Source organism: Mirounga leonina, unplaced genomic scaffold (assembly GCF_011800145.1).
Source record: "Mirounga leonina isolate KUSES-001 unplaced genomic scaffold, KU_Mleo_1.0 Mir_178, whole genome shotgun sequence".
Taxonomy (NCBI): domain Eukaryota; kingdom Metazoa; phylum Chordata; class Mammalia; order Carnivora; family Phocidae; genus Mirounga; species Mirounga leonina.
In genome coordinates, this window is record NW_023270464.1 from 8,986,418 (window position 1) to 8,999,966 (window position 13,549).

Below are 13,549 nucleotides of genomic sequence, written 5' to 3' on the forward strand. Positions count from 1 at the left end.
CAGTACTGAAGTAAAATACCTAGGAGTAAACTTAACAAGAATTATAAATGTATAATATTTATATGGAATATACGCCATAAAATTTTATCAAAAACTATTAAAAAAGCATTGTTTATTTATTTTGTGTGTGTGGTTTTCTTAATTTAAATTTTGTTATTTAACATACAGTGCAGTATTGGTTTCAGGAGTAGAATTCAGTGATTCATCACTTACATCAACACAGAGTGCTCAACATGACAAGTGCCCTCCTTAATACCTATCGCCCATCTAGCGCATCCCCCACCCTCCTCCCTCCATCAACCCTTAGTTTGTTTTCTGTCATTAAGAGTCACTTATGGCTTGTTTCCCTCTCTTCCTTTTTTTCTTTCCCCCTTCCCATATGTTCGTCTGTTTCTTTCTTGTATTCAGCCATCAAAAGGAATGAAATCCTGCCATTTGCAATGATGTGGATGGAGCTAGAGTGTATTATGCTAAGTGAAATAAGTCAGTCAGGGAAAGACAAATATCATATAATCTCACTCATATGTGGAATTTAAGAAAAAAGAGTTGTTTAAATGAAAATTCATACCACACTCTTGGAATGGGAAGAATCAATATTCGGAAGATATTAATTCTCTTCAGATTTATCTATAAATCTAATGTAATGCCAACAAAATCCACTGGGATTATTTTTGGGGATGCTGGCATTAATTCTAATGTTCATCTGAATGTATAGATGTGTGCATATAGGTTATGTCACTATTTGCCCTTCTTAAGGCTAGACCTGATTTTAGTTCTTTTGATAGAAATGATGGGACAGAAATTTCTGGTACCTGGGGGCCTGTGAAAGAATCATCCTGCTTCTCTTTCATTCCCTATAGAAAAACAATGTTATGTAACATTCAGGAGTATACCATACTGATTATTTTATGGAATGAATTATTTCTTCGTATCTGAGCAGGACAGGACTCAGCTACCTACCCCCACCCCAGAGCTTTCTGTGGGATCTAGATAGGATTTGGCCTGCAGTCAGGTTGTAATGGCTCTTAGCAGAAATGATTGGCAATGATGATATCCAATTTTAATGTTTGAAGTGACTCTAATGAATGGATTTCTCTGTTTTTATTTGTTTGTTTGCCTTGTATGTGTATATTTTAATAGTAGCTAGCTAATATTTTTAGATACAAATTTCTCGTAAGAAATTTGTAAGCATAGCATATAACATTTATTGCAATAATGTGAAATTTATGTTTCTGAGAAAATTATGCACAGATCTTGGGGTAACTCACTTCATTACAGTTAACAGTCATAATTTGTTTTTTCCATCTTTTTTTGGAAGGGAAGGAGGGAATTATTAAGTGTAAGGTACATGTCATCAAAGTTTCATGTCTATTTAAGGAATTTGACCAGTGGACTTTAGGAACAATTACCAGGAACATTTTCATGAGGCTTACAATGGGAGCAGTGGATAGTGTCAGGAATGGGTTGCATTCAGATCAAATAAAATTAGCTGTGAGTTGACATTTGGGTGAAGCTGAGAGAGGGTTATGTGGGAGTTCATTATACTAGTCTCTTTACTTTTCTATATGTTTCATGTTCTCTAATAAAATGTTTTAAAAATAAAAGAACAGAGATTAGCAAACAGAGCCGTCTTTTGTTTTAAGAAAACAAGACAGTCCCAAAACCAAAGAAATAAGGTTCATAGGAGAGATATCCAAAAATACTCATCTAAATCTGTAATCAAAACACTGTGAGAAGAACCCAAGGCACTCTGCTCTGCCCCCACCTCTTGAGATTTAGAGATTGCTGAAGATCTTAGAAGCAGAGAGTACCGATGGCCACTTCCCTGACTGCCCTACTGTGGGATGACCTGAACTTGGTCCACACCAGCTGCTGCCAGGTGCCTGGACCGTGGTGAACCTGTGTTCCCCTGGACTCATGCTGACTCCCGTGGAAGGGGCTCCTGTAAAGTCTCAGGGAAACCAAAGAGTTTATTACTTCATTCTAAACTCGTTAGGGCTTCTTCTTTAAGGAGTCTTCCCTCACCACTGGTGGTCCCACCACAGCATTACACAGCTACACAGTGTGTGTTGCTTGTTGGTTTCCTTAGAAACTCAGTGGTAGTAAAACCCCCAAGAAAAGCAATGATGGGAGGAAGGGGAATATGACTGAGGAGGGGTGCATGAGAGGTTTTTAAAGTACTGGTAATACTGTATTTCTTAACACAATTTTAAAAAATTATTCTTGAAAGTAGACATAGGGATGTCTCAGGGTGGGTGGCTCAGTAGGTTAAGTGTCTGCCTTCGGCTCAGGTCATGATCCCAGGGTCCTGGGATCGAGCCCTCCATTGGGCTCCCTGCTCCACAGGAAGCCTGCTTCTCCCTCACCCACTCTCCCTGCTTGTGTGCCTGCTCTCGCTATCTCTCTCTCTCTGTCAAATAAAGAAAATCTTTAAAAAAAAAAAAGTAGATATAAATGTTTTAAAGAGTCTTCACCACAAATTGTACATGTTAAATTTTTCAAATAAAAAATAGTGCTATATATGAATGAAGCAATACCATCCAGATATAGACTTATGTGAGGATATAGTACATGGGAAATGAGGCATTTCAAACCTGTGGGGAGGGGGCGGGTTCAATAAATGACATTGGGACAATTGGCTGGGCTGTCCATTTGGAGGGAAAATGTGAAATTCTAGATTGCACACTAGATACAAAAATTAATTATAGCTGGATAAACTATTTTTAAAAAATTCATTAAAGTAGTACTGACATGATACTACCTAGAAAAAACCCTAAAGACCACCAAAACATTACTAGAACTGAAAAATGAATTCAGTAAGGTCACAGGATACAATATCAATGTACAGAAATCTGTTGCCTTTCTGTACATCAATAATGAAGCAGCAGAAAGAGAAATTAAGAAGACAATCCCGTTTATAGTTACACCAAAAATAATAAAATACCTAGGAATAAACTTAACAAAGAAGGTGAAACACCTGTGCTCTGAAAACTATGAAACATTGATGAAAGAAATTGAAGGCAACACAAACAAATGGAAAGACATATCATGCTCATGGATTGGAAGAACAAATGTTAAAATGTCCATATTACCCAAGGCAATCTGCACACTGAATGCAATCCCTATCAAAATACCACCAGCATTTTTCAGAGCTAGAACAAACAATCCTAAAATTTGTATGGAACCACAAAAGACACTGAATAGCCAAAGCAATCTTGAAAAATAAAAACAAAGCTGGAGGCATCACAAATCCAGATTTTAGGTTATATTACAAAGCTGGAGTAATCAAAACAGTATGGTATTGGCACAAAAATAGACGCACAGATCAGTGGAACAGAATAGAAATCCCAGAAATAAACCCACAATTACATGGTCAATTAATTTTTGACAAAGGAGGCAAAGATATGCAATGGGAAAAGGACAGTGTCTTCAACAAATGGTGTTGAGAAAACTGGACAGCTACCTGCAAAAGAATGAAATTGGACCACTTTCTTACACCATACAGAAATATAAACTCCAAATCACTTAAGGACCTAAATGTGAGACATGAAACAATAAAAATCCTAGGAGAGAACACAGGCAGTAGTTTTTCTGACATTGGCCATAACAACATCTTTCTAGATATATCTCCTGAGGCAAGGAAAACAAAAGCAAAAACAAACTATTGGGACTACATCGAAATAAAAAGTTTTTGCATAGTGAAGGAAACAATCAACAAAACTAAAAGACAACCTACTGACTGGGAGAAGATATTTGCAAATGACCCATCTGATAAAGGGTTAGTATCCAAAATATATAAAGAACTTATACAACTCAATACAAAAAACCACAAATAATCCAATTAAAAATGGGCAGACATGAACAGACATTTCTCCAAAGAAGCCGTCCATATGGCCAACAGACACATGAAAAGTTGCTAAATATCACTCACCATCAGGGAAATGCAAATCAAAATCACAATGAGGTGTCACCTCACACCTGTCAGAATGGCTAAAATCAACAACAAATGGTGGGGATGTAGAGAAAGGGGACACTCCTCCACTGTTGGTAGGAATGCAAGCTGGTGCAGCCACTCTGGAAGACAGCGTGGAGGGTCCTCAAAAAATTAAAAATAGGACTACCCTGTGATCCAGTAAGCACGCTACTGGGTATTTACCCAAAGAATACAAAAACACTAATTTGAAAGGATATATGCACCCCTATGTTTATTGCAGAATTACTTGCAATAGCCAAACTATGGAAGCAGCCCAGTTGTCCATCAATAGATGAATGGATGAAGAAGATGTGCTATATATATTACAATGGAATATTACTCAGCCATAAAAGGGGATGAGATCTTGCCGTTTGCAACAACCTGGGTATAGCCAGAGAGTATAATGCTAAGCAAAATAAGCCAGTCAGAGAAAGACAAATACCGTATGATTTCACTCATATGTGGAAACAAAACAAATGAACAAAGGAAGAAAAAGAGACTAACCAAAAAACAGACTCTTAATTATTAGAGAACAAACAGATGGTTACCAGAAGGGTGGTGGGTGGGGGGATGGGTGAAAAGGTGAAGGGGATTAAGGGTACACTTGTCATTATGAGCACTGAGTAATATATGGAATTATTGAATCACTATATTGTACGCCTGAAACTAATATAACACTGTATGTTAACTACACTGGAATTTTTAAAAATCCAAAGTAGTAGAAGAAAATATATTGAATATCTCTATTATGTTGGAGAAAGTTCTTTCTTTATATAACATTACTGTTAAAATTCATAAAGAAAAAGACAGCTTTGGGCGCCTGGGTGGCTGTTAGTTAAGCATCTGCCTTCAGCTCAGGTCATGATCTTGGGGTACTGGGATCGAGCCCCACATGGGGCACCCTGTTTGGTGGGAAGTCTGTTTCTCCCTCGCCCTGTGTCCCTCCCCTCTGCTCATGCTCTCTCTTGCTGTCTTTCTCTCTCTCTCATAAATAAATAAAAATTTAAAAAGAGAGAGAGAGAAAGACAGCCTTGACTTGTCCAAAATTAAAAACTTATGATAGAAAAGATAGTACCAAAACAGGCAAAGGACAAGTAAATAAATGTGCTTGGAAGAAGTATTTTCAATTTCCCACATTAGAAAAGGAGTTAATTTCCTTAATATGTCTTCATATATTTGTTTACTGTATATATATATATGTGTGTGTGTGTGTGTGTGTGTGTATGTGTATACTATATATAGACACTTTTTCACATATATGTATAAAAATTAATTACTCGGGCGCCTGGGTGGCTCAGTTGGTTAAGCGACTGCCTTCAGCTCAGGTCATGATCCTGGAGTCCCAGGATCGAGTCCCGCATCGGGCTCCCTGCTCAGCAGGGAGTCTGCTTCTCCCTCTCCCGCTCCCCCTTCTTGTGCTCTTTCTCTCTCTCACTCTGTCTCAAATAAATAAATAAAATCTTAAAAAAAAATTTAATTACTCCCGCATTCCCAATAGACAATGGACAAGAGGCACAGTAGGCAATTGAAGAAAAATTAGAAATATAAGCAATCATTAAACATGTAAAATGACATTCAGCTTAACTAATTACAGCAGTACAAGTTTTTTTTAAAATTTCATTTTCTATCTTTATAACTCACAAAACAATTCATCCCATGATTCATCTTTAGTGTTTATGAGAAAATGAGAATTTAAAATCTATTTTTGAAGATTTACTTATTTTAGAGACAGAGAGAGTGTGGGGGTGGGGGGAGCAGAAGGACAGGGAGAGAGAGAATCTCAAGCAGGCTCCCCGCTGAGTACAGTACCTGACCTGGGGCTCCATCCCAACACCCCGAGATCATCAACTGAGCCGAAACCAAGAGTCAGTCCCTCAACCGACTACACCACTCAGGTGCCCTGAGAAAATGAGAATTTAGAAACAAATCCATTTTCTTTATTTCTTCAGTGTCTGACAATTGTTCAACATAGTACTGGTGAAGTAAGCCATAGTTCAAAATAAAGTTAATTTTTTAAAAATTATAATTTGCAAGATTGCCCATCAATATTAGTAAACTGATCACAGCCAATAGTTTAGAATCAAAGATAATCAGTAGACTTATAGTAGAAATAGTGTCCTAATATTACCTGGCTTTTTCCTACATATTTCATTTTCCCTTGGTTTGTATTATTATTTCTAATACATAGCACATTATATGCTTAAAGATGATTTATAAGGAATCTGTTGTTTTTCCTAGTTCAGGAAAATAACTTTTAAATAGAAGGCAAGAAGATAGTTATTATTGAATCTTAAGAGAATACATAAATCTATAATTTTCATTTTTTAGTAAGGATGGAGACGATAAGAGGAACCCTGTGATCATCCATCGAGCCATTTTGGGGTCAGTGGAACGAATGATAGCCATCCTCTCAGAAAACTATGGGGGGAAATGGTAAGTGATATGGAAAAGAAAAGCTGTATGTCTATCATTTTGAACATTTTGAACAAGATAGGATTACTGCGAAAAAATTGGTGGCTCTTGCCTTATAACTAGCAAGTATCCAAATAGCAAGTAATTAATTCTTATTGAATCTGCCATGTCAGGACACCAAAACAAAGAAGACAAAGCAGCACAACCTAAAACTGTATCATTTACCTTTTGGGGAATGCAGTAGAATTGAAGAGTTATCTTTTCACCTATTTCAAGTCCTTTAAAGATCTGGTTGCGTCTGGTGACCCTGGGAGTACAGTTCAACCCCTTGCTGAATGGCCATCCCTCCTTCAACCCTTGTTGTTCACCTTCTGGGGGTGCCCAATCAACATGGGGTGAAAAACACGTAAACCTGGTTCACAAATGGCTCTGAAAAATACTTTGGCACAAACCTAATGGGGAGAAGTGTGGAAGGGAAATGCCCCCGAGTGCAGGAATTTGAGTACATCTCATAGTCCTCTTTCCTTGGAAGGAAAAATGGCCAGACATATGGAGTTACAGCCATGCCTGGGCTCTGGTGACTGCTTTGGCCACAAGGTCAGAGACCTAGAAGTAATTAGATTGGAAATAGATGACAAGTAGATATGAGGGGGAGGAACATGGATCATCACTCAGAATGGGCCATGACGGTGATGTCACCCACCCCAAACCCTCACTGTTGGGTGTTTTTAAAGATTCAAATACAGGAGGACCCATTCTGTGGTTACCATCAGCTTCATTCTTCCCCCAGTGGCTGCTCCGTGGTTCACGAACAAAGTGGCCACTCGGGGATACGGGCTCAACAACATGGGCCTCCCCACGTTCCTTCTGGCAATGCCTCTTCTGAGGCCTCAATCTGCCATCAGTAGGGTTCAGTCCTGGTCCCTCCTGTGGAACCATAATCCTGGGGAACAGTCAGCTTTCTGGGTCCTTCTCATCACGCAAGGGCCAGTGACTTGTCCTCACTGGAGAAGATATCAGTTCTGGAATTTGCTTAGCTCTTCCTTCCTCCCATGCATCTGTCAACAGCACCATGTAAATACTTACTGGGCTTCAATGGTCAGAAACACGATAATGCTTCTGACCATGGAAGTAATTTTTTTTTTTTTTTTTTTTTTTTTAGCAAAAGAAGGAAGGTGCTGAGCTGACATGGTGGGATTTGCTAGTATTACTGTGCCCCCAGAAGCAACTGGCCTTACTGGCAGTCAAGGCACCAGGTGGCAGATGATCCATCTTGTGATGGTGCATCCAGTGGAGGTGGAAATGCTGCAGCCCAGCAACCATGTGTGACATCTTTGTCTCCCATCTCATTTTGAAGAAATTGACTGAGATCTGCTCACACAGTTTAGTTGTCATTTAGTTCTGTGCTGCTGTCGATGGGCACAGTCCCTGCAGCTCCCATTGTTGACCCTGGGGCGCTCCCATTGTTGACCCACAGGTCTCCCCCAGAGCTCTATGTCTCCACACCACCCCTGCCAGAATTGATTCCATGTAGTACCTCCCCCCAGGTGCTACTCTGTCCCAAATCCGTGCACCATGCTTGTACATGCCAGATCACGTGCCTGGACTCGAACATGTCTAGGGCAGCTGGGGAAAGCAAATTTCTCAGCAGGCACTACAAGGTGGGAAATTCCCCAAGCAGAGGGTCTCTAAGAGGTTCTGGGTAGCTAGAGTCTGTGTACATCCCTGAAGTTTGATTTGTGATCTTAGAGAAATGTACTTAGGTATCATGGGTTGTCCAAGCTGTTAAAGTTACAGATAAACCAAAAGAACATGCATGCTACGTAAGTATGAGTTAACACGTTGACATTTCTTTCTGGTTGATCCTGTTTTAAATAGTTTAATGTAGGTAAGAGATGGTGGTGTCTCGCCCGAGAGTGGTGGCAGTGAATGTGCTAGAAAAACTAAAAAGAACTAGTGGAATCAGGAGATGGAGTGGGAGACAGGAGATGGTGCTGTGCACTCAATGGGCTGTCCCTCACCATGCAGACTTAGGGCACAGGCTGTGCAATCCATTTATCCAGAGTTCAGACGCCTGCCAGAGTTGTGGTGGACACCTCTCCAAGAGCTCAAAATAGAAATTGTTAAAATGTGGCTCCCCTGGGGATGGGGTGAAGACAGAACTCAAAAGGAAATGCTTACTTTTCACTTTATCCACTGTATTCCCGTGTTTTATTATACGTATTATTACTTTTATCATATGTGTTATTTTGCTTTTGTAATTTAAGACTAAATTTCTAAGTGTTCATAAGGTGCCGCCAGGTAGTGCCCACGGCATCTCCTTTCACCTTCAGACAAAGTACTGATGAAGAAATATTTCCCGCATTAAACATTGCTTATACCCAACTTCCCATCTTTTTTTTTTAAATTTCATTTTGAGATAATTGTAGATTCACATGTAGTGGTAAGAAATCATGGATAAAGGTCCAGCATACCCTTTACTCAGTTTTCCTCAATGGCAGCATCTTACAGAACTCTATACAATATCATGACCGGAAAATTTTTAATACAATCCACCAACCTTATTTAGGTCTCACCAGTTCACATGCACTTGTGTGTATGTGTGTGTTGAGTTCTATAAAATTTGAGCACCTGTGTACCCACCATCAGTTAAGATAGAGGACAGTTCTGTTACTTATGAGGACTCCTCGTGCTACCATTTTATTGTCACACATCTCCTACCCCACCCCCATCATCCTCCTCTGACAGCCACTCATCTGTTCTCCATCTCCATAATTTTGTCATTTCAAGAATGTTACATAAATGGAATCACACGGTGTGCAACTGTGTGGGATTGGCTTTAATCACTCGGTGGAATTCCACTGAGATCCATCCAACTCGTTTCAAGTCTCAGTGGTCGGTCCCCTTTTATTGCTGATAGTGTTCCATGGTGTGGATGCACCAGTTTGATCATTCATCCATTGAAGGACATTTGGAGTGTTTCCAGTTTGGGGCTGTTATAAATAAAGCTGCTATGAACATTAGTGGGAAGGTTTCTGTGTGAACATGTTTTCCTTTCTCTGGGGTAAATACCCAGGAATGCACTTGCCCTGTGGTGTGACCCAGTGGCTGACCTGTTCTTCTCTCCCTTTCCTCCCATAATTCCCAGCTTCCCCTTTTGTCTACCCTGTTGCTTTTTAGCTCTCAATGTGGTTTGGTTTACTTCCACACCACTCTGCTGAATCTGCTGTCTTGTGAAGTCTTACTTTAAAAAAATCTTTGGCTATGTTTTAAATCACATAATACATAATCATCATTAGATTTTGAAAATACATATTTTATATATTTTTCAGGCCTTTCTGGCTCTCTCCTCGTCAGATAATGGTCATCCCTGTGGGGCCAACTTGTGAAAAATACGCACTTCAGGTAAAATCAGAGATAGAAAAGTACATAATAATCTCGGCATGTCATCTGTGAAGGTTATTGACTTGGAATGTTATTTGTGCCTTAAAATATTGCATAACTAATACATTACTTTAGCAACCCACATTTTCAGTAATTGAGAGTAACATCTGAGTCACGTCTGTGTAGCTGGATCAGGACTATTTTATTTCTTAATGTTTTTGAGAAATGGGGATTTTAAAACATCTCATACTTAAGTTATTCTTTTCCACATGGCTCTATTAAGGAAGAATACTTGTCTATTGCTGTATAACAGATAACTCCAAAACTCAACAACCTGGGACCACAAGCATTTATTATGTCACAGTTTCTGCAAGTCAGAATCTGGGAGCAGCGAGGCTGGGCGCTGCTGGCTCAGGGCCCCTCAGGAGCCTCTGGTTGTGCCGCTGGCCAGGGCTGCCTTCCGCGGGCTCACTCACCTCGTTGTTGGAGGCCTCAGTTCTGCACCCCGGGTGCTTTTTCAGAGGTTCCCTGAATATCCCTCCCAACGTGGCAGCTGGTTTCCCCAGAGGGAGTGATGTTAAAGATGTGGAAGCCATAGTCTTCTAGCTTCATCTCAGAAGTGACATGCCATCACTTCTGCCCTTCTCTGTGGTTACATAGAGCCACTTGGTACAATGTGGCAGAGACGACACAAGGTGTGAATACCCTATGGGTCATCTCAGAGGCTGGCTACCATAAATATCGTCATAATGAAAGTGTTTTATTTTCTTGTAGGTGTCCAGTGCATTTTTTGAAGAAGGGTTCATGGCCGACGTTGACTTAGATCATAGCTGTACATTAAATAAGAAAATACGAAATGCGCAGCTGGCTCAGTATAATTTTATTTTGGGTAACTTAAGTTTATATTTTCTCAAATGCTTGTGTTTTTTTTTCACTTTAATTCCAAAAACTGGTCTATCTGAATATAGTATAAACTACATGAGTATGGTATAACTATGTGAGTGGTGAATGGTGTAACTACATGAATATGGTATAACTATGTGATTATGACAGTTTATTACCTGTACACAAAGAACAGTCCATGGTGTTCCTGGTTAGTTGTTCTTAAATACTCTTTGTTATTTGCTGGAATAAGAGTTATAAAACCTCACGTGAATCCTGTGGGATAGTATCACTAGCAGTAGTTAATATCTCAAGCCAACAAGGAAAAAAATGTGAAAATGATTTCATCAGTAGAATTATGCTGTTTATGTTTCAGTCATGTGACAGGCCTCAAATATTCTCCCTTGCTTTTCTGATTTATTATTAATTTTTGGGATTAAATTAATCAGTGGGAAAGATGCCGAATTTAAGGTGATCAGAAGAAAAGAATTTAAGTGACAAAGTGTCCTTAAGACATATGAGTACTTGGATGCGGTATCTAAAAGTTTGACTTTAAAATGATTCAGAAATCAAGAGAAGCTGATCCTGGATGCCTCCAGGCATGATATTGTTATCTCCAGTAAGTTGAATGTTTCTGTAGGAGGTAAAATAAATATGCATAGGGTTGTCCTATCCGCAATTTGTCATAGAAAGTATTTGACTGTGTAGTAGATAGTGTGATGTTTCAATCAGGCTCCTTCTGGTGACAGAACTCTCACATTGACTTAGACAAAGATGGAATTTATTGGAAGGGTAATGGAGTATCTCCTGACATGGAAGGTAGAATTAAATTAGACGAGTATTAGAAGAGTAACTGGAGCAAGCTGCTCAACCCTTATCAGGACTGTTTCTCCTCATTTCTAGCTCCTACTTTGCTCTGGTTCTTTGTGCTTCTCTTGAATATCTACTTTATTCCCCTTACCTGGTGACCAATTTCTTCCTTCCACATGGCAAGAAACAAGCCTGCAGATTGCTGCATCATCCCACACTAAGGGGCACTAGAGAGAAACTTTCTACCTACTTTCCAGAAAATTTTGATTGTCTGGTTGGGCATGGGTCTGGTGCCTACCCATATTGCCATATGGAGTCAGGGGGTCTGTCATACCCATATGCCATATGGCATATGCAGTCAGGGAGACCTTTCTCCCTGCTCCAGTTTGTGCCCCAAGACTACAATATGTGTTTGTGCAAGTGGACAATAAGGAAGAGGGGATTAGAAGTCATTCCTTCTCTCAAGAAATTTACTGTCAGAGGCTGACTTCATGGTCATTAGATTAATAATTAGTGATTAATACTGAAGAAGAACTCAAGACATGTGTCATATGACTATTGACTTAATATTTAGTAAATCACTTATTTAAGATATGTTTATTACCCTTTCTTTTCCACAGTGGTTGGAGAAAAGGAAAAGACAAATAATGCTGTAAATGTTCGAACAAGAGACAACAAAATTCATGGAGAGATTTCTGTAACTTCTGCCATTGATAAGTTGAAGAATCTCAAGAAATCACGTACACTAAATGCTGAGGAAGACTTTTGAAGTTCTTCCTTGTACTTGCTTCTATGTAACCTTGTTTTGACCCCTAAAAATGCATTTTTCTTTATCGCTAGTACTTCTAAGAACTTTTGACTCACTGATGGGCACAGTGAGAAAGGAGACAATAATTAGCTGATATAAAAAGTTTAGTTCATTAATGTGTCTGAAGAGAATACGAGGACAAGCTTGGGAGATTTTTAATTTCCCAAATGCCTTGAAAGACTTAAGTGGGAAATGTTATTTATTGAAAGAGGGAAATACTAGGATATGAAGATTTGGAGAGGTTATTGCTGAGATTGTGGTTTTCAAAAGATAGACTTCAGATTAAAATCTGCAAAGCTTGTTTAAATATAAGGGAAAATCTTATTTTCTAGGACAATACATCTCAGGTATTTTTATGATTGTTTTACTAAAGTTCACACTGAAACGTTATCTCCAAAATTTGAATCGTCACTTAATTTGTTTTAATTAACCAACAGCCACAAAAGAAGCGACTAGTACTAAATACTGGATTATTGACAAAGGACTCAGAACCTCAAATACAGTATTGTGGAATCTACTGTTGTTTGCGGTGTAGGTTAAGAGTTGCTGTTTTAATGCTTCTAATTGACAACTGTTCATCTGTAGAAAAAATAAATTCCTAGGGCGCCTGGGTGGCTCAGTTCGTTAAGCGACTGCCTTCGGCTCAGGTCATGATCCTGGAGTCCCTGGATCGAGTCCCTCATCGGGCTCCCTGCTCAGCAAGGAGCCTGCTTCTCCCTCTGACCCTCCCCCCTCTCATGTGCTCTCTCTCTCTCATTCTCTCTGTCTCAAATAAATAAATAAAATCCTTAAAAAAATAAAAAAATAAAAATAAATTCCTAAATAAAAGACAACACACAGTGTTTCCAGTATTTCAGCTATGGGCTTATACCACAGTAAGCTGCTCCCCTAGAGTTAAATTACTTTTTTCATGAGATGACATTCTACTGATTTACAGACTCTGTTAACCTTAAAAATAAAACTGTCCATTATTTTACCAGCCAAAATGGATTCATTTGGGAATAGCAGATAATTTTAATTTGAGACATGTAAGCTATCACAAAACCATAGACAAGTCTGGAGAACAAAGGAGAGGGGGCTGCTTTTTTATAAAGGGGGCAGGAGGGAGTTTGGAAGGGCTGTTATAAACAAAAAGGACACTGGAGTAAACTGGGAGTTGAAGTGTAGCAGCTTTTCATTGGCTGGGTTGTGACAGTTTCTCGTTGGCTGGACCGTCCCCAGGCAAAGAGAAAATCTTTCTTCTTTTTGCTGGGGTAATAAAGTAGAGGTTCTTCCTGTTG

At 39.2% G+C, this 13,549-nt stretch overlaps 1 protein-coding gene across 1 annotated transcript in view; it reads left to right on the top strand.

Annotated features, from left to right (window-relative positions):
• TARS3 (threonyl-tRNA synthetase 3) overlaps positions 1-12,847 on the top strand; it is a 75,683-nt gene extending 62,836 nt beyond the window's left edge. Inside the window, exons 15-18 of the mRNA XM_035024322.1 lie at positions 6,289-6,406; positions 9,718-9,790; positions 10,544-10,658; positions 12,082-12,847. Coding sequence (XP_034880213.1) covers positions 6,289-6,406; positions 9,718-9,790; positions 10,544-10,658; positions 12,082-12,230 — 455 coding nt within the window. The 3' untranslated portion in view covers positions 12,231-12,847. The remainder of the gene's footprint in view (positions 1-6,288; positions 6,407-9,717; positions 9,791-10,543; positions 10,659-12,081) is intronic.
• The last annotated feature ends 702 nt before the right edge of the window (positions 12,848-13,549 follow it).